Source organism: Pagrus pagrus, assembly GCF_965226575.1.
Source record: "Pagrus pagrus genome assembly, chromosome: 7".
NCBI classification, from domain to species: Eukaryota; Metazoa; Chordata; class Actinopteri; order Spariformes; family Sparidae; genus Pagrus; species Pagrus pagrus.
This window is the reverse complement of record NC_140191.1, coordinates 30,065,941-30,088,704: the sequence shown is the minus strand read 5'-3', so window position 1 is coordinate 30,088,704 and position 22,764 is coordinate 30,065,941. Positions and strand designations below refer to the sequence as shown.

The 22,764-nt window shown below is 40.5% G+C and overlaps 1 protein-coding gene across 1 annotated transcript in view; it reads right to left on the bottom strand.

Moving 5' to 3' along the window:
• Positions 1 to 3,227: 3,227 nt before the first annotated feature.
• pomgnt2 (protein O-linked mannose N-acetylglucosaminyltransferase 2 (beta 1,4-)) overlaps positions 3,228 to 22,764 on the bottom strand; it is a 33,433-nt gene continuing 13,896 nt past the window's right edge. The window contains exon 2 of the mRNA XM_084358559.1: positions 3,228 to 6,898. Within this exon, the coding sequence (XP_084214685.1) occupies positions 5,002 to 6,813 (1,812 nt within the window). The 5' untranslated portion in view covers positions 6,814 to 6,898 and the 3' untranslated portion in view covers positions 3,228 to 5,001. The remainder of the gene's footprint in view (positions 6,899 to 22,764) is intronic.

Sequence of the window (22,764 nt, the reverse complement as noted above, 5' to 3'; positions counted from 1 at the left end):
TTGATTTTATGTATTTCTTGTTTAAACTGCATGTTGGGGCTTTATGTCCACAGGCCAATGCACCATGTTGCGTAATATGTGGTGCCTTGGTCAGTCCTCTATCAAGAATGTAGATTTTTGGTCAACATTGATAGGGATAAAGCAACCCTCTCTCTATCAACACTGGCCATGGTTCTGAAACAACAGTCGAGTTCACTCAAATATTGAGTAAAAACTCTATTGTGAAGTAATCAGATGACACCATCATCATCGGCAACATTATAAACAATGATGAGAGTTCATACCGGGAGGAAATCAACAATCTCGCAGCATGGTGCACAGAGAACAATCAATTGCTCAATGTCAGCAAAACCAAGGAGCTGAATTTTTTATTTAAGAAAAAAGTATGCAAAAACACACACGCCTATCAGTGGAGTTGAGGTGGAGCAGGTGAACAGTTATAGGTTCCTTGGAATTACCATCAGTGAGAGCCTATCTTGGTCATCACACATCACCACCCTGTTAAAAAAAAAAAAAAAAAAAGAAAAGACTCCACTTCCTACAGCTAAGAAAGGCTAAATTCCTGACCCAGATTCTGGTCAACTTTTAAAGAGGAGCAATAGAAAGCATCCTGACTTGAAACATCCCAAACTGGCATGGTTCGTGCATGGCCTAGGATAGGAAGGCCCAACAGTGGGTGATTAAAACCGCCCAGAACATCACTGGTACCCATCTATCAAGTATCAGCGACATTGGTGAAGTGAGCCCAAAGAATACTAAAAGACAGGACCCACCCCAGCCACAGTCTGTTTTCCCTTGCTGCCATCTGGCAAAAGATACAGAAGTATCCGCTGCCATACCATCAGACTACGGAGCAGCTTCATTCCCCAGGCTGTGAGACTCCTCAATTCATCACCAGCACTCCATTTTCCAAAATAGATGTAGCAGGACTCAAATGACTCAAACATTGTTTAGTTTTTAAAAGTCTTTGTGATTAAAATGAAAATAAATTAACCTTGTAGCCTTTTAAATATCGGTTAGGACATGCGCCTATATCGTCCATATGCAAACCTATGCCTTTGAATAAAAATAAAAGAAGTCAGACGGTGGGCCAGTAACTATGAGCAATATCAGTTTACAGACCACCACACTTACCGCTGTTGTGCACAAATAAGGTTTTCCTGAGCAGTGAGGGTTTATTCATAATACTTAAAAGTGAATACAAGGAACTTTCCGTTTTTGTTGATTTTAGCAGCCCCTTTTGACAAAAGTGGTATGACACCAGCGCCTGCTGTTGTAAAGATCTTTGCTAGAGCGTGCCGGTGGCACATGCATTTGTTTTGGGAGTGACAGAAAGACCGCAGCATGGTTCGCAGTGAGGTAATGTATTGATACGTAATTTTATATGTGATCGGACCTGAGCACAGGCATTAAAAATAACTATATAAAAATAGCAGTCTTTTCGCTGATGGTCTCATTTGCTGTTACAGGTCATTGATAATTATCAGAGGAATCACAAGGTTTCATAAACACTTAAAAGTTCCTCGTAGTCAAGTTGTGCTCTCCTTCAGTTTTACTTCTAAATAAAGTGGTTTAGATAATCTGGGAAAACTTGTTTCTGGTTTTTGCCTAGCAAAGATTCTGTTTTGCAATTTGCCATTTTTCAGATTTCAATTACTTTGGAGTATAAAATTATATTATAACTGACAGAAATTATGGCAAAACTTTGAAAGGCCCAGATGTGTCTTGTGAGGAGACAACAGTTAAACTATTTTTTAAGGTAGGAGTGACAGTTTCTTTTGCTTTATTAAGTGACCTGATAGTGCAACTGTGAGCAGCTCCTTTATCTCATTCAATTGTTTTTCTATTGTTTATAATTATGGTATCATGTTGAGACTGACTAGTAATAGTCATTTACCTCAATCTTTACCAAAGATTTATTCCATATCATGTTAGACATGATGAGCTTCTATAATCAACTCTTACAGCCTGGCCACACTGGATGCACGAGCAGCGCGTGTGCATGGCGTAACGTCTTGCTTTTCATAGCGGTGTCCATGTTAACAGGTTAAAGCAGCCGCTGCGTGAGTCACGCTTATCATATGCACTTAAAGCGAGGCTGCAGCGGCACTTCATCTGCAGATTTGGAGTCTAGCTTATTTTTACTGCGACACCGAGCGGTTCTCTGCAAAAATAAACCAGAAAACGACTTGTAGACAGTCATATTAAAACTGTAGTGAAACGCTAGCATGATGTCCATATATGTATATACTGTAGCTATAATAATATAATATAGTATAATATAGTGTATATATTTATACACTACTGAGATTTCTCCTCTCTGTTTCAAGGATGCTTTTAGCTAGTCAAACACACACATCCACAGCCAAAATAACCGTATGATTTTCAGTTCATCTTTAATAACTTTCAGTTGTTTTATTTGTCAGTGCTGGGTCCCGTTTCTTCCAGTGTGCACAGTTTTTCTATGGTGCAATACTACCTGGACCCATATTTGCTTTGTGGTAATTTAATAAAACACAATTGTTAATATGAAACATAAGCATGGGTCTGGAGTAGCTCTTCAAATGCATCTTTAAGGTATATTTGACACAGAGCCCCTCTTCAATAGGGCCTGAACATCAGGTAATAAAGCAGAACTCATCCTAATGAGATAATATTGATATTGTCATGTTCTCAATTAAATAAATAAACCTGAGGCTGTCAGGTCCCCTAGAGTTTCAAAATAGCCATGTTTCGATCAATATATTATGCGCATTGTGAAGTATTGCATTGGAATAGGTTGATGCAAAATATGAAAAATGTCCTAAATGTTTTTGTAGCACATGTTGTTTTGTTTTGTATGTTAATGCGCTTAATAGGAGATAAAAAACACCTTTGACAAATTAGTTCTGACGTAGTGAACTTTTAACTTCACATTAAACTGTCATCTTAAAAGGGGAACTTTGGACTTTAATTTAACCTTTCTAAGCAAAAAATACATACTATTGGATATTATAAAACTCTACTAAAACACAATATAAAACAAAATGAGAAATATTATGACTTCCAACAGAAACATTTGGTGGCAAGATAAAGGGTCATGAGGACAGTCAATTTATTTAATTATGTGTGGGTTTCTTATTTAGCCATTTCCTATTTTACTCAGCCCATTAAGATATGATTTTGGGTTAAGCATTGTTGTCATCTTATTACAGATTAAAAAAAAGAAACTGCTGGAACACAAAGGATATTGTTAAGAAATAAGCTCCTTTATTCAATCACAGTTACCGAAAAAGAAACTCCAACTATTTAATAATGTAGAAAACAGACTTGTACACTCTCATTTCACTCAGCACATACAGTATGAGATGGGGGCAGGGGCACACAGAAAATCTAATCGACAATACAAACATATACATATCTAAACCAAAACATTCTGCACACAAAACAATAGGCTCAAATAGTCTCTTAAATGTGCATCGACAAACAGAACTGCATCTGGGAACTTTGGGAAAAAAAATCAGTCAAGTGAAAAACTGAAAAAACTGATATATGGCAAATCAAAAGGAGCTTTATAGGGGCCAGAATTCAAAACAATGTAATGTTGACTGGTCAAAGATAAAAAGTCCAAGAAAAAGTACATAACATCATCTTAATAATGGCACAATATAACAGAATATGTTGATGGCATTGTTTTGTTTAACTTTGTGCCATTCCATAAACCATCTCTTGCTACATGTCTATTACCACAAACCAACACCTCCAATTCAAGTGTCTAAAAGTAAATGCATTTTTTTACTCTAGCCACCAACAAGCAGCAAACACAAAAACAACTTCAACAGGCAGCTTTGGATGTAAAATCCAACATTACACTTCTTATTATTGTTTAGAAAGCCTCTAAGGAGAGTAAAAAGACACATGGCAGATAATTTTACTTTAATTAAAGAGTTTTACACAAGGCAGTGGAATCTTAGGCAGAAACATACCTCGTTATCTTAATGAAGATGATTTTAAACAAGGCAGTAAAATACACCTGTCCAGCAGCACATTGCTGCTTACAGGAAGGAAATTGCTTACACTAATTAATTCTAAGTAATAGATTCATTCTCCACAAATTTTTTTACAGCTGTAATTAGTGCCAATTAGAGAAAGATCATTTATTTATGCAGTAAAATAGATGTAAATTGTTTGTAGCTGGGCAATGCGGAAACAACACGTGTGTGTTGTAACACATAAAGGAATCATTTTAAGACAGTGTTGTTATATATATGTATTTTAAATTACACATATCTTTGCATTTAGGGTCAAAAACATTGAGTAGTGCGACATTCATGAAAATCTTGCTTGACATTTCTTTTACACAAATCCTTCACAATGACCTCAGAAACAGGGCTGAAAACTGTATAATTCTGAGCAAACATTATAAGTATAAGAGATTGAGAAATTAATATACCATGAATGATGATTGCTGTGTAAAAGGTTGCTTTGGTTGCTTCTGCAAATAACAGTGTATGTAATTAAACAATTGGTAGTTAAACTAAGCTACACAGGTATCACACACACTAGACATTGGACGAGTCAGAAAACATAAAAACCTTACTATTCTAAAATTTCTCTTGCTCTCCACAGAAAAGCTATATTGCATACTGTAAAATGTAAAGAACCAGTGTTTGGACTAATACTAAAAAACATGTTTTATATTATTTTGCACATAAATAAATATGCTGTTTTTAATTCTGATATTTTCAGTAGTCATGGTTAAGCACTGTCTTTTCATTCATTTACGGCTGTTGCGTTTTGACCCTGTTGTTCAAGTCCTTTGCAGTTCATCCAGAAGTCTGCTCCATATTTTCTGCCAAGGACACATCACTGTGCAGGAGTTCAGCAGCCCGTTCTAGAACGGCAGAGATATCACATTACTGACTATAGTCGAACAGTCCACTTTTCCAATTTGATTGTCTGGAACAACTATGACTCAACTTTTGTGGAAAACTGCACAGCAGCAAAGTCAAAGTGTTTGTACTAAGTCCGGCACATGAGAACATCGGCAAAGGGGCCCAAGAGGTTCTTGTTGAAGATACACCTGACCCACACAAGGTAAGTGGTGAAGGGCTTAATGTTGTCTGAGAAAGTGTAGTTCTGCTGGGGAAGGATATAAGGCATGTATGTGTTCTCTCCCTGCTCCTGGATCCACACCTCATACTTTACCTCTCTGACCTTCAGGTATTTCAGATTCCACGGAATCTGCCAGGAAACTGTGAGTTTAGCCTCATTACTGGTTTGTACTGAGGTCTGACACTGAGCTTCTCTGACTCGGCCTGGGTGTACTGTGCTGGCTGGCTTTGACTTCTTCAAGCTGGGCTTTGACTTAATGCCCTCTTTGAGGACTTCCAGGAAGGAAGGGATGTCTACCAACGTGTCTTGGTAGATCCGGAAGAGCCACTCTGGGTTACGGCAGCACAGGTGCCTGGGGACATCTTTGCTCGCCAGTATTCGCTCTTGCTCCTCCTTCTCCAAGTGAGCAATGCCCCCTTGTTCCCAGGGTCTGTCTGGGTGGGTGATGGTGTTCTCCTCCTTAGTGTTCCTCCAGGAGACATAGTGAAGGTCCATGCCTGGAAGGGAGGTGAGGGTTTTATATGGAGTGTACTGCTCTGGGTTGACAGCAAAGGGGAACAGCTCCACCACAGCAGCTCCTCTGGGGAGGAAGAGTGAGGTGATAAGCTGAGCTCCATGCATACTGACTAAAATGGTAGCACCACTGATCACCTGGACAATACTGGGGAAAGTCTGTTCCTCCAGGGATACCGTGACCACTCTCATCTGGAACTCCTGGGCCAGCGCCATGATTAGCTCCGCTTCATTCAGTATCAGCCTTGTTGTTGAACGACTAAACACAACAATGTATCCATCTTTCTTCTCTTTCTCCTTCTCATCTTCAGCACTTGCTCCATCCTTCTCCACCTCCTCCACCCTTGTGATGTTCATTTTCTCCATCAGAGCTCTGGCAAACTGCCGGATCTCGTTTCCTGAGACCAACATGTTGGCTTTGGGTCCCTGTGGCTGGACAAAACCATACTGGTACCAGGTGGTCATCTTGGACAAGCCAACGTAAGATTTTGTAAAACACATGAGCTTGCCAAAGTTTCTAAGCTGTTCTTTGAGCAGTGGCTGCTTGCTGCTAAGAAGTCGGTAGAGGTCAAAGTGTGGGCCTTCACCCCAGCCCTCCATAAAAACCAAACGAGCCTCATCATCCAAGTCTGAATACTGTTTCATAGTATAGAAGGCTGGGAGCAGGTCATCATGGAACACATGCATTAGGTTGTCTGGATTGAACCGGTTTAGGATTAGCGTCACATCAGGTACAAACACTGGCTTGGGCATAAACTTTAAAGTAGCAGCTGGGAGCTCTAAAAAGTTGAAGTACTGGGTGTTGTGATCCTCTACTGAGGACAAGTCCAACAAGGCAGGTTGGAAGCGCCTAGACCCCAGATTAGGCAACATGACAGAGGAATTAGAGTGAAAGAACACAAACTCTTCTGCCTCGGAGCAGTAGCATAAATAGTCAAAGCGGCAGATGCGGTCGGTGTGCATCTTGCCGGTGCAGACCATGCGTGTGCCATGTTCCTGAAGAGCCTGTAGGGCTACATGGTAGTCGATACGAGCCTGTGAGAGCTCCTGGGACTGCCTTGTCATGTGCAGCTCTTCCTCCAGCAGAGCAGCATGCTCACTCAGCTTTGAATACTTCCAAAGCAAAGCCGCAACTACAGAGACCAGCAGCCCATTAAGGAGCGCGCCCATGCTCATCCTGCAGCCTGCCACTGAAGCCCGCATCATTGCTGTTCCTGAGGACCCTCCTCCCAACTCCAACTGGCCTCCGACCTCAGAGGCAGGCGACGAGACATCCGCCACCAGGTAACAACTTAGGAAATGGGGAAGAGGAAGCAAAAGAGGGTGAAGCAGGGTTTGGAGGAGGGTAGGACAGGGCGAGGTGAGGTTAGGTGAGGTGAGGAGAAAGCAAGGAAGGGAAGAGAAAAAGACATTTATTTAATAACAAAGTAATCATAAAAACACAACAAAAAGTCTGAAGACCTGATAACCAGTGCAGCAGAAGCAAAACAGCACTGATATAATTCACAAATCAATGGTAAAATCTATCATGCTGCAGTGGCCTTTATGTGAGCAATACAGTCAAATGACTCATCAGAGCAGGTTTCAGCTCTCACCTTTGGGAATTGTGGTTGTTTACCTTGGCAAACAAATGAGACGTTGTCCTAAACTTACATCCTCTGCCGCACTCCCTGAATATGTCGAGACAAATTACACTGTGAGGAGGCGCAGAGAAAAGAACAAGAGCACTGCTCTCAACTCTACTCATCTACATACTGAGAGAACAAGTGAGTCATTGAGAGACTCTAAATCAAACCAATGGTAAAAGGCCAACAGCTGCCTGCAAACACAAGGCAAATAGCATGCTGAATACCTATCTGAGGGCTAACCCTACTTCTTTACAGCAAAGGTTTCATATGAATTAATTATTTGCCATTTCATTACTTGCTTGAGGTGCATGCACATATCACCATGCACCTTCACGCAGCTGAGAGGAGGGAGATGAATGATCTGTTTTGGGATGACATCCGATATGTGACAAAATGGGATTTAGGGAGCCACTCCTTCCTTCTCTGAAACTGGCCTTCTGGCAGAAAGTAAACTAAATCAGGTAAGGTTGCTCTGATTGACTGGACACCGATTGTTATCTGCCGATGAACGCTGTATAACGTTTGATCGGTGGTCTTAAACAGACAAGACAGTTCCTCTGCGTGCTGTTAAATTGCCAGAGTCATTCCGATTCCAATACCAGTATCAGAAATTCCACCACTACTGCTGAAAATGCAAGCATCCGTATCAGCAAGCATCCATATCAGCGAGTATGTCAGTCTATGTATTGATCCCAAACCATGTAATTTAGAAACAGGAGCTACTTGATTTTAGAGTGGTGAAGAAGAAGTTGATTTCCGGTGTGTGACGTTAAGCAGAGCTAACGGAGCTAACTGAGAAGTAGCAGGGTCCTGTTTCTAAATAACAAGTCAGACTGAGCTAGCAAGAAGTCAGCTTTTTGGCAATACTTTATTCTGGATAACCCCACCAGTAAAATGGCCAAATGTTCAGCATGCAAGGCTGTAATTTTAACACCAGCAATCTTATAAAGCATTTGAAGATGCATCACTCGAAAGAGCGCAACGAAATTGCTCTCCACTCGGTTGACATAGTATCGCCATCAACATTTGCCATTCAAAGTGCGGTGCTGCAAGCAAACGAGTTCCATGAGTAAGTTTGAAGGGAATTATTTATTTCTAGATTTATTTGAGTTGCTGTTGCACTACTGTTTTACACTGTTCTATTATATATATTCTATTTATTATTCATGATTTCTTTATTTGTTCTTCTTCGGTTATGACTGACTGTCAAAATAGATAATAAAAGAATGTTGTATGGCAATCATCCTCTTCAAAGTTTTACCTGAGCCAGGCCATACAACATCAATAGCAATCATATCACATCCATACAGGGTAAGTAGTATATTCAGCTGTAAAAAGAAGAAAAATGTTTCTTTTTTAAAAAAAAAACCTAACTGGTACCAGATCTACAGAGCCCCTAAAGGGACATGGGGAAAACAAATAAATAAATAAAATAAATAAATACTTTATTTATTCATTAAAGTGTAGTTATGCTGAACTCGGCCTGCATCATGATTAGGACACACAATGAGGATATGGAGTGTAACGATTCTGTGAGAGCTGTCACCTCCTTTATTTAGAGGCTGTTCATAAATCATACAATCCATGTTCACAGGTGGTGAGGATGATCCAGATGAGCTGACTGGAGAAGGCAGAGTGTGTGTGCAGAGACTGTGCTGTCTCCAGTGCACTCTGTTCGCTGTCCCCAGTGCCAGTGTGCGCCTGACAGCACAGTCCTGTCCACTGCAGCGATTTCATACACAGACTAGCTGAAATGAAACATGAACAGTAGGCTATTCATGGATTTGGATTGGACTTGGATTTCTACCATCGATTATGATCACTGGATCAATTAGTTACCAAAGAGTCCGGCCGTCTCTGCTGTGCTCCAGGACAGGGAATGATGGCACAGCGTTCAATGGGGAAATATTGATTTAACATTTGTGTTGGCTGATATTTTTACAACTGAAAGGTGTTTATGGAATAATTAATAATTACGCATAACACTGCTGGTTTGAATGTTTACGAAAACGTGCTCACAAAACTTTTATCGTAAGCGTTTTCATAAACCTTGTATATGTAATAGCCTTTTATTTGCACTTATAGTGAGGTGTAATAATTATTCCAGTTAGTTACCAAAGAGTCTGGCCCTCTCTGCTGCGTTCAGGGACAGGGAATGATGGCTCAGCGTTCAATGGGGAAATATTGATTTAAGGTTTGTGTTGGCTGATATTTTTACAACTGAAAGGTGTTTATGGAATAATTATTACACTTCACTATAAGCGCAAATACAAGGCTATTACATATACTAGTTTTATGAAAACAGTGACGAGAAAAGTTACGTTAAGGTAGGGTGGCTGGGGCTTAGGGGTAGAGCCAGTGTCTTGTTATCGGAAGGTCGTGGTTCGATTCCCCTGGTCTGCATGTCGAAGTTTCCTTGGGCAAGATACTGAACCCCAAACTGCTCCTGATGTGCTGGTTGGCACCTTGTATGGCAGCCACTGCCATCAGAGTATGTATGTATAAATTACTGTAAGTCGCTTTGGACAAAAATGTCTCCTAAATGCCCTAAATGTAAATGGGATTGTCTGCTTGCAATAAGTACATTTTCTGTCATCCTCGAGGGGGAGCACCGTTTGTTTCCTACAGCATGAGAGCTAACTGCTAACAGTGATCTGCAATCTGTATCGGTTGATAGAGCACCCTTAAAATCAGATCAAACTAAACAAAGACATGAGTCTCGGTGAACACACACACAATTCCCAAATTAATTCAAGTAGACGTGCTGACATTAGCCCAGACTGGAAATATGTTGATAAACATTTTTTACCCAGCCAAGGAGGTTATGTTTTTTGCCCATGTCCGATTGTTGTTTGGTTTGTCAGCAGGATTACACAAAAAGTACTGGACAGATGAAACTTGGATGGAGGATGGGTCTTGGCCCAGAATAAATGTACTTTTAACATTTTTTGCCAGTCCAGGCAACATTTGGTTATTTCTCAGGGAATAACGCATAGATCTTCATGAGAAAAATCAGGCGTATTTAGGTAGCTGGTATCTATGAGTGGGTACAATTTGATGTAGATCCAAGTAATAATCTGGATCTAGCAGATTAAGCCTGATTGAATTAATGAGGACTGTTGGACCTTGGTGGAGGCATGCACTCTGCTGAATGCCATTCTAGTTTCTTTCTGACTCCATCTTGGATCAGTAATATTACATAACTCAAGTTCTACTACTGCTCTAACGTTTTCTGAATGCTTCCTTTTATTTTGTACACCATTTCATTCTACTGCATTGTCTCTGTTCTGCAGAGACCCTAGCCTATTATTGACATCCCTGCAAGTACAGTAGCACTAGCAAGAGGGTCACTCTTTGTGATCAAACTCAGTGAATACACACAGGCACAATATGGGCTCCAGACACAATCTAAGAATGCATTATAAGATAGGTCTTACTGCTAAAAATATACAATACATTTGTTGTCTACTTTGAGATTAGAATAATTACATTTATAACGTGTTTTTAACAAACATCAATTCTAGCATTTGGCATTTTAAATAGGACTTTTGTGACATTATAAATTGAACTTAACATTTGAGTTGAAGGCCCAGGAAACTATTAACGACAACAGTAATGATTCCTGCACACCCATGGCTGGAAAAACACTTGCAGAGCTGATGCAGAAACACATTGACCATTGTCTGCTCAAACCTATGAGAACTGACCAATCAGAGTAAAGTGTGCTTTTCAGGAGGGGGGCCTTAAAAAGTCAGGCCCAAAACAGAAGCTTATAGTTAGGGCCTGCACAGGCTCTTAGCTATGCTGCCATAGGTTTACACCGCCGGGGATTTCCTATGATTCACTGAGCTTCTCTCTCTTTCTGTACACATTCATATCTCATTAATGTACGTTACTGACTTGGCTTCTTCTCAGAGTCTCTGTGCTCTCTCGTCTCGCAGGTTCCCACGGATGGTGGTTGGCCCGTCTGCTGTGGTCCTGCTTGACTTCTACTATCATCATCATCAATATTATATTTTTAGTATTATTAAAATTCATATCTAGTAAAGCTGTTATTACTGCTGTGGCTGCTGTATGCCCCCTCCTCCCATCTCTCCCACAGCTTCTCCCCCCTCTCACACTCCCTCTTCTATAAACACTCAGTGGACAATCTAAGCTGCCAAAAGAAATAGTGGATCTCTGAAGTTGCACTGCATACTTTCTATCTTTTAGTATTTTTACATTCATATTCAGTGAACTGAACAGGACATATAATGGAAATTAGAGTAAATGTCTATAAAGTAGAATAAGGCTGCAAGAGAGCATTATTTTCATTCATGATTCATCTGTTCATGAATCTTTCAATTAGTTGTTTGGTTTATAAAATGTAAGAAAAAAGTGAAAAAGGATAGCCACTGAGAGTCCATTGCAGAGCCAGACCTTCTGGAGATATAAACAGTGTCACATCAGATTCTGCTCTGATCTGAAGCTTATTGGAGAAATCACTTTTTAATTTTGAAGATAAAAAAGTGGATTTATCTCCTGTTTATCAACCTGACTGCAGCAGCATTCTGCTAAGATGACTGGAATTGTCTGGTGTTTATGAACTGTAATGTTGCCTGCCGGCTGGAACTAGGTGCAAAATGGACTTTACTTCATGAACATAACATTAGAGAGGAGAGGGGGGAAAGAAGGGAGAAAACCTGACCTCTGGTGAGCGCTGAGATAAGTGATTACTGACCTGAAACCGAAGGCTGTTGCTCGCTAGCTTATGGCTAATGTACAGTAAAGTTATCTCGCTATGGCAAATAAACACTTCCACCAGTAATGCCAATAAACACAAATAATCCTGCCGTCAAACTTGCTTTGTTGGTTTTGAACACACAATCAAACTTCCACCATGGCTGATTAAAATCAATCTGGCATGAGTTAGGCAGAAAAGTTCAGGGACAGGGTCATTTTTAGTTTTAATAATTTCATTTCAATTCAATTCATTTATTTTGTCTAATTTGCCAACTTCCTTCCTCACTCACTGACTCTCACCTGGAAGTTACTGTATAGCACTAAGTAACCAAATGACACGCACCGTTACCTTGAGTAAACTTGTGGATTTCCCGGGTTTGCACATCGTTGGAATATTTTGGAAAATTTAAGTACACAAATCAACAAAATGTATGACAAAGATATAGTCACTTTTAGACATTTTAATACAGAATTCTTACATATTAAATCTTTAAATGAATATCTAAAATAGTGGCCAATTCATTTTCATTTTATGTCTTAATTCCTGGACAAGCAGGATGTGGCTTCGTCTGTAACAATAAGAAGTTAAAAGGACCATAGACTTGTCTGTAGGGAGCCTGTATCGGTGTGTTTGCTGCACATCTCTGAGTAAGAAATACGTAAAAACACAATCACAAACAGCAGTGACGCTATTTGTAATACATTATCAGTGTGTTTTCTTGTCAGATTTGGACACAGAAAAAAGAACAGATGGTAAAACGATAGCTGAAGATCACAAGCTGGGCACGGAGCACCATGCTGTGGGGCACTCTGTCTCAACATCCCAGTTGAGCACCAAAAGGAAGCACGCAGTGCTCCGTGGCACTAACACCTCCTGAATGCAAACAGCAAGGGGAAAATCAAATGTTTAATGCAAATAAACACACAAAATTTAGAAAAAGAGAAAGCAACGCAGATCATGAAGACTACCAAGAAAAAATTAGTCTTCACTTCCTCAAAAATCCATTGCTGCATAATAAGCTGATAAAGAATGACATAATGTCATAGACAGCGAACGTGAATCAAAGCACTGTAGACACCAAATACTGTAGTGTTGCCTTGATACTAATGCAGCAGCCAAAATAAAGTGAAATGAAGTGTGAAGGGGAGGCTGCCAGTGAGACTAACATTAGGCAGGCATCCTGCATGCTCCTTCAGTCTGCAAGGACAAGGGCAGCGTGAGGCTAACAGTGCCAGCAGTGCTGCTTAATCCCTTTGACTGCACATTGGCTCCCACAAAGATGCATGCGAATGCCCTCTGCAATTTTCCCAAGCCAAGCAACCGAAAGCTTCAAAATGTCAAAGCTCCTGCAAGACACCATAGCATGCACAAGATTCATTTGAATCATCGCATTTAACAGGCCACAAACAGAGACCTGGACACTGGGCGCTGTTTCCTGGTTCTGGTAACTTAAGACATGCAGGTTAAAATCAGGCTGAAGAAAGCCTAAAACATTAGAGCATTTTACTGATGCCTATGTGTGTATGTGTGCCTGTGTAATCATTTAAACAAGAATAAAAATGTTCACATTAGGAAAAATTCAAAGCAGTTCCAAATATAATCAAATGTTAGATGAGATCCACCTCCTTATGGTAACACTTGGGAACAGCCGCAAATACATATTCTATCTCTGAATGTGTATGCTAATAAGTAACCCACTGTTTCTGTGTCCAGATCTCTCCAGCCTGACAAGTCTTCCATCTGAACTCAGCAAATTCTCCTCTGAGCTCCCAAAATATCTCCAGACGCCACCACCTGCCAACACTTGAGCTACCACAGCCAGTATGATACTGGAGTTTGATCCCATTCATTACTACTGCTAAGATTAATCGCTTATCACCATTCACAGAATACAGATTCTGAATGGTCTGCAACAGTAGTACCACACACATTACTGCTAAACATAAGACTGAAGTATCACCCAGCTCTGTGTTTACTTCTCTTACACACTTGACCTTGGGCTCATGCGCTCTCTCACTGCCTTTACTTGCACACAGGAGATCAGGTTATTTGGGGCTATTAGCTAAAGGCGGATAATCAGAGAACATGTTTGACTGGTTACTGTAGAACACATGTTTATATGCAGCAGTAGATCAGATTACTCCCCTATTCCAAGAAATAAATCCTAACTAATGTAGGATGGGCATATTTTAAGTGTATTAGTAACAGAAGATGCTGCATCCAGGAGTTTTTCCTTAATGAGGAATGGACTCACTGGGCTCTGTACTTAGAGATGACACATATTCTTACTTTTGCGACTGGATTTTACAGCGTGCTGTTAAGCAGTGAACACTGATACAATTACACTTATTGCAACTTCGTTTTGGTAGGACCTAAGATTTCAGACAGGAAGTTGTACAGCGGGTTCCGGTGACGTCATCACGCTGAATGGCAGCCTAAGCTAGCATCTCCCTCATCTCCTTAATTCGCCCCGTTAAACTGTCATATAAGAAATTTCTCAATAACACTAGGAACAGTAAATGGGAGGATGGGGAAAAAGGATGGTAACCAAAAATACACCATCACAGAGACAACAAACAGAGAAAATACAGAGAAAAGCTCTCCTGCACAGGTATAGGACAGCGAAGCTAACGCTGATTCACATGTGGTAAGCTTAGCTTCGAGGAGATACAGGACTTTCCCAAAGACACGAAACAGCAACTAAACAAATCAAATCTGAGCGCACCAACGTTAATCAGAAAATAGCAGAGGCAGAAACCAATATTGGAAATGTGGAAGACATTTCCAATGTCTAACGGGTGCTAAGTAAGATGATAAAGGTGATAAATAATCAAGAAAACAAACTACTCGACCAAGAAGAAAGATCTTAACGGGAGAACATAAGGACATACAATGTTTCTGAGGGAGCGGAGGGGTTGTCTATGGTGGAGTTTGTAGAGAGGTTGTTGTGGGACACAAATTAACACTTCCCGATTCACTAGAGTTACCCACATTAAATGAATTTAAATACATTTTATACCAGATAAAACGAGAAAAATATTAAATGACATCATGCTGTAGCAATGGGATTTAGAGTTCAGTTTGAAATAAACACGGGTATCACATGCAATTGTGTACAAGAGAGATACATTTACATGAAACATTATCACTCCGTCTCAGACGTTTGTATGCATGAATGTGTTTAGCATATTGATGGTGGACAATTCAGAGAGTCACATTGATTTTTCTACCTAAAAAAAACATCTTACAATGTAAACTGTTTTCAAGATTTCAATATCCTTTATTGCTCAACATGTAAAAATATAATAAGAATCAAAGACATAATACACAAGTCAGACTAAAACTAAAAATAGTTTGAGCTTGTGAAATGTAGTAAGTAGGGGGGAGGGGTTTTCCCCTCGATCCGTTTCCCGGGACAGAGACACGGTCAAATAAAATTACATGTTTTAATTGTTCAGATTCTGTGTGTCAGCAGCAGGGCCGGGCCAGGAGGACTACTGTGACTACATACATAACAGTGGACCTTTTTGTTCACTTAATGGACCATCGTCCAACAGGTCTTCCAGCCCCCAGCAAGAGCTTTTGTAACGCTACAAGTTTGGTGATGCTTATGCAAGCCTATAAGTAGAGTCAACCAGCCAAAATATGGACAGCACCACTCTGCTATTGCTGAGAACATTGTGGGCAAATGGGGTATAAAGTAAAATCCTGTCATCAGGTTTCAAGCATTGTGCTGCCACCTGCACAGTTATCAAGTGCAGCCCCCCCTTTTACTGCTGCAGCGTCACTACGTTAACGCAGCAGCAAATGGGTCGTATGAAAGGAGAAAAATCTGTACTTACAAGAATGGCTGAGGATGAAGTCATTCTAACTTTTTTCTGGTCTGACAATTAATTCACAAAGCTTTTTATCACCATAAGTAGCCCCTCAGCATGGAAAAGGTAGAGGTCGAGAGAACTCCTGAGTCAGTAGGACCTGCTTATATAAAGTAATGTCTCTCATCGTGTCAATGCTTTCTAAAAAAACCACAATGATAATGAACTTTTAAAACCATGTTCTGATGGCAACCAGTTAATAAGGATTCATTCAGCTCACCAACAAGTCAAAACAATCCAATAGCAGCGAAGGTAACAGTTCGCACTCTTCATCACTGATTGTACAGAACCCAAGTCCTTGGCAAGAGTTCAATGTAATTTTCTATGTATTGTGTACTACTCTCAGCCTCAGACCTTATTGTTTTGGACGTGTTTCTGAAATGTCGTGTTTTTTGAAATGTGTTTTCTCAAATGTTGTGTTCTGACCCTCAGGGGGACCATAAAAAGCTCTGTAGAGCTGCAGAATTGGTAATAACTGTAATAATTGTGACGGAATGAAAGAAGCAGAACTCAACTGCGAGGGCAGTGAAGCACCTGGACAATTTACAGTGTGAACAACCTCGAGTATATTATAGTTTATATTTTTTATAATAATGACAAATTATATGATTTAATGATAAATACCTTTGCAAAATGAACTTTAAGTAGGCCACATGTTTGTGATTACTTTTTATGCTTTCATGAGATGTTACAACATAACCTTAATGGAGTGGAGCAGCGGTGAGCTCAGCATCTTGTACAACAGTGGCAGTCCTTGAGCTAACAGTGCATCAGAGGCTGCTTTCACTGCTGGACTTGGCCCACAATGCTAATAACACAGCGGAGCACACCCCCTTATTTTGTTATTCACATACAGGCATGACTGTTAGATGCTTTCAAATTCATAAATTCATAAATTAATGCCGTTGACTTTTTAACGTCAAAAGGCAGTAGATCTCTTATCTCAATTCCCAATTGTGTTTCATATTGTATTTCAGCAGATCAAGGTCACCAGTGAATGGTTTAGCACACAGTATACTGGAGCAAAAGAAGAAAATAGTGCCCCCTTTTCTATTCAATCAATGATTGATTTTGAATTGAGAATTACTTTGAACAAAAAATCAATTCTGAGAGACGTTGACAAAGATTCACAGCCCACTTAAACCTTAATTATGCACACGTTTATACTGAAATAAATTATGTCAAGTCAGGATACAGATCTACAAAGATACAGCAGCCTCAGTTTTAGAACAACAGCTGCGTGAGTCAGCAACACCCCTCTCAGCCCCCTTTTAGCCTAGTTACATCAACATTTGACTTTGTCCCATTATCTAACAGACAAATAATTACAAGAGATTTAAATAAATGCAAGGGTTGGGGTGGTCAAAAGCTGATTTCATTATGATAAAATTTATGCACTAGTTTTGCACTGGCACTAATTTTTTTAGAGCTGAGCACACTCCACTGCACCTCACACAATGGTTGATCCAAGCACCAACATCGGCTACCAAGGAAGTTACAAAACACACAACCTTTTCTAAATCCGCACTTCTGCAGTTGGATATCTCTGCCCAATAAGCCTTGAGGCAGTCCGCCTACATGTAGAATACTTTTTCTCCAACTGCCTGAAAGTATGCATGAAATAGCATACATACAGCAATGAAGAAAATAGATTTTCGGGATGAGACATGACCATGGCGCTAAAATGTGCATGTGTGGACAAAAGAGTTTTTTCTAGAGCCCCAACTCCAAAGTAAAATCAAGCATAATACAGATCCTTTTGGTCTCAATTTCTAAAATTGTACACAGATGAATTTATGCAAGGTATGAGGTAAAGCTAATGGAAGAAAATGCTAAATCAGGTCAACAGGGAAGCCAATAGCCTTGTCCTAAAATCTACCTCTTACGAGTCTGAAACTGAGTTACAGGCTGACATTACATGATTGCATCCTTCGGACAATACTGAAATACATGCAATGTATTTATATCTGAATTAGTAAAGCTTTCATTACTGTTGTGGCTGCTGTTCCCCCCGTCTCTCTCTCTCTCTCTCTCTCTCTCTCTCTCTCTCTGTCTCCCACAAGGTTTCTGCTTGTTAAAAGACTATTTTCTCATCACTGTCGCCATATGCTTGCTCATGGGGGAAATGTTGGGTCTCTGTTACTAAAGGAGTATGGTCTAGACCTGCTCAATTTGGAAAGAGATGACTTTTGTTTGTGAATTGGTGCTATACAAAAAAGACTGAGATTGAAACATCCTGTCTAGACTCTCTGGACTGCCTCCAGTCCCACATCACAGTAGAATCCAGGGAAGCTTAGTTCGCTAAACTGTAGAGTAAAAAGAGTATAGTTGCCCGAATTTCTTATGTTTGACCATGACCGTAGACCGACAAAGAGCCCTTTGAGTAGTCAAAATTGAGTTTTGCTGTAGGTTTGCTTTCGGGAAACTATACTTTTTTTACTCTTCTTCTTTACAAGTGTATTGCACAATAAAGGGCCCAAGGCTGAATGTCCGAAGGGCAGGCCGCCCCTCAACAAGTGGCCGGGTGGCAAATACCAGCTTGCTGAAACCCAGTTGTTCAAGGTTTGCATACTGCCGCGGCACTCCCTGCAGACACTCTGCCTGCATCTCTTTATTTATTTATTTTTTAATTCAAGCACAAAATTAAGTTATTTGTCAAAAATGTTTAAACATTGTCAGGATAGATAATAAAATTACCAATTCTTCCACAGTGGGGCTATGGAGTGGGGCTTCAAAAAATGCCTAGATGAAACTACTGGCAGGAGCACCTTTTTGTGCAATTTATGCAGCAAGGAATTTTCATACAATCTCATTAACTTGGCTTATAGCTAACTTTCTGAGGAAAACCTTTAACAAGCGACTGACAGACCAAACTCATTTTCAAGTCCTGTGGATGCATAGTAGGAACTATGCCACAAAAATACTCCAAACCTGGACAACAATCATCCAAGACGGTGTTGCAAAATAACTCAACTGGCATCACTGCAGTCGGCGTTAGCGAGGACCAGAGCAAAGCTAATGCTAACAAGCCCTCAAACAGCAACATACTGGTTGTGATTCATACACTGAGGGAAGATTTCGTCAAGCAATCTGTTAAGACGCTGGAAGCAATTAACAGAATTAAAGGCAAAGAGGGATTCATGTAAAGGGTTGAGATCTGGTTGTTTTACTTTTATTTCTAATTTTTGTTTCTCTCAGTCATATCCCAATATACGGCCAAGAAAACAAGTGACACTATTATGGTTCGATGACCCTGTTAACGTAATAGGGGTGGGACAAACTATCCCCCACTACTTCATGGCTCCTCGCGGTACGATTATCACATGCCTGAGAGAAATTTGAACAGAAATGAATTGGTCAAAGAAGAGGACGTTTACAGTGGGATAATGGAGGACAAACAAAGTTGTGATGGTAAAAGTAAAGTACACAGGCAACACCATGAACATGAAAAGCCACTTGCAACGCCACCACTCTGATCTCCTCGTTGAGAAAGCCACTAATGCGAACATTGTAAGTCAACCTATAGCGATGAAGACAATGTTTAAAGCAAAGCTTCCTTTCTTGTCCCCAAGAGCTGCCAGTATTACGAAGTCCATCGCTGGGTTTAGTTGCAAGGACCTCTGTCCGTACAGGGTGGCTGAAAATTAAGGTTTTTGCCACATGCTACAACCACTGGAACCAACCAAGGTATGAAAGACCGAGCAGAAAATATTTCACCGGAAAAGCTGTTCCAGCTCTTTATGATTTGTCTTTATGAGCTGCACTGCTGATCAACTTGCACCATACAGAGCCCTGTTCCCCAGACGGCCTGCCAGCAATTCTATGCGTTGGTCAGTTTTGCTCCTCCCCGACTCCTTTCTAATCAGAGTAAGAAAACCAGAGATGTTGCCCGTTCCTATTTTTGGCACTTACAGGTTAATCATTTATTGAGTGAAATTTTCAAGGGGCACAACATTAATTTTGCAAAATAAAATGTCAAGTGTAGACCCAAATATTAGCTCCAACAAACCAACCGCCGATGGGTTGTGCCTATTGCCGATAGACGATACATTCATCCAATCACCTAACCTTAGTATGTATATCATTTTATTCATTATTTTGACAAAGAATGTTGTGTTATTGGAGATGGGAGGGTGTACATTCAATGGACAGAAAGCCAATAAATATATTGTTGGAATAAATAAAAATATGAACTCCTTTTTAAGTTCAGAATGTCCATTTATTAATTGATTAAATCATCTATCAAAATATGTTTGCACTGAAATATTTTAAATGCTTACAGTAAATATTGGTTTGTGTGAATCATTTTGATTAATTAATCATAAAGCCTGTAATTAATTTGAATAATTTCTTAATTGCTTGACAGCCCTTCTTAAAGCCAAATTTATCAGAAAAGTGAACACTTGGAACAGAGGTCAGTGTAATAAAAACAACTTAAAATGATAGAAACCATCTTTGGGAAAATTCATTTCTAGCATACTAAAGTTTTCGGTTTGACCCATGTCCCATCTGCTAAAATGGGGGGGGGGGAGAGATATATGACCTATACTGCAGCCAGCCACCATGTCATGTCGTCCATCTTTATATTATGTCATGCTTCACTGTAAAACCCTGGTCACACCAGACAGTGGCATGGTTGAAATGTATCCATACATCTTTGCAAAATACCTGGTGCCAAAAGCTTGGTAATACAAATTTATACTCACAGGGATACTGTAGCTGCACAGTCTACAGCTAACAAACTGGCCAGCTGGGAACATGATAAACATGTTAGTCAGTCACAACAGCTCTGCAAGATAGCTGGTTGTTAACAGTTAGTTGCCTAGCTAGCTCCGTGGTTAATGAGGCATTAGGTTCATGCAGGTTGTACAAGACACATTTGTACTATCAGCAATGAATGTCTTGAGTGTCTACAAGTTGGGATATTGCAGTAGATACTAGACAGTAGAAAGATGTAGAATATGAGTACAGGTGCGTCATTATGAATCCCGCTGCTTTTCTTGCTCAGATCTGCCCAACTCTTCCTCTGATTGGCTTGTATTCATTGTCTTCACCTTACTGTGCCTCTAATTGGGTTACCCTAATATTCTTACCCTAACTCATCTATCTACTCAAGCTTAAACCTATCCAAACAACAAAGACAACCAGTCAGAGGGAGAGTAGGTTGGGTCTTAGCAAGAAAGCAGTGGGATCCATAATAACACAGTTCAGCAGTTGGTAGGATCAGAGGTAGCCTATAGCCTCAAAGAAAAAGTTGCACCCAGCAAAAATTTCCAAAATTTCCAGTCCAATGACCTGTAACTGTCCTGTCTCCAATTTCATTTGTCATCATCTGTAATAAAACTGCTCCAAGAACACCACACCCCCTTGTAAACTGTCTGTCTGTCTGCTTTCTCAGCGCTGCCTTTGAGGCTGACACCGAAGCTCTGGCTTCCCCACAGCTAAGCCACAGCTAAGGGAGCTGTGGGAGCTATGGGAGGGGAGTGGTGGTGGTATCCCTGCACTGTCGCAGCTCCTGGTTCTCATGCTACCTTGCAACTCACCCTCTTTGAAATCAAGCTCCCCTCTTTCCCGACATTTCTTTCCCTTTTAATTCAACAAAGAGAATTTAAAAAAAAGAAAGCATCATCGGCAGTATCAGTTTAGTCCTTTTTCCTCCTCTCTCTGCCCACTTTTATTTCCCTTCAACCTCTTGACTGCTGAACTCTTCTGGCCGCGATGATGCGTCCTTATTCGTTGTCATCTTTATTCCTGGACCAAATGTGGCCTGTCAGGTTGGATCAAGACACTTGGAGCTCAGGGTGGTACAAGGGAGAATTAATGGCCCAACAGCCATTATCTGGCTGTACAAAAACAAGTCTCATACCCTTTCTCTCACTTTGCATCTCTTTCTCAAACACATTTGGATGGACGGACACACACACACACACACACACACACTGTTCTAGTTACATAAAAGCAGTGCAATGCCATCCAGTCTCGTGGTGAAAAATATACTGGCGGCTTCATACTGACTGGCAGTGAGTGTCAGAAAATGCCCCTGGTCTGCCACATCACATGTCTGCCAAACTGAGACTGATTGCTCTCCTGATTGATAGCCTGCTGCTTGATAACATTTTCATCCTTCTCTATATCATTCATTAACAGTAACCCACTGTGCCTTCTGAAATACAGCCGACATAAGCCCAAGACTGTACTGCTGTGCTGTCTCTTCTCCCAAGGGACACAAGAGAAACAGAGGCTGATGTGGACAATCTGCAGACTGTGCGTGTTTGTGTGGAAGTGACAGACAGGCAAAGAAGAACAAAGTGAAAAGGGCATCCTCTAAAAACACCACAGCATAACACTTTAGCACTGCCCCAGGACAACGGCAGGACAAAGGCAATACTCCAGAAGGGACAGAAATAGAACAGCAAGGCTGGATGTACTCTTCAACATATATGCTCAAGTGCTCAAGCTCTTAAGCTGCTGCTCCTGTCCATTTTGGAAACTTATTAAGCTGAGAATCCAGAAGGGCTCTTAGTTAAAATTTGTGTGGGATAATGTCAGGGGGAAAAACTCTTGCTGAACATCCTCTGATGCATAACTACCTTTCAAGAGTGCACAAGTACTCCAACATGAATTGTCTGCAAATACTGATGAATTGTCTGCAAATACTGATACTGATGTTTGCATCGAGGTTTTCACAGGTTTTGGGGGAATTACTTCAGCGTAAAATGCCCGATTTCATGGCAGCTTTTTTAAAGAATTGTGATGCATGTTGCAATGTTTTTAGCTGTCTTTTAAGCAGGGTGTGTTTTGTGGTAGAAAAGTGTTCGTCAGGCGATGACTTTCATTCTTGTCATGGGTTCCACCACAACAATGCAAGTGGTGCGTAACAGTTTACCCCCACTTTTGTGCACATCAGGGAATTGCCTTGTAGGTGGCTCAC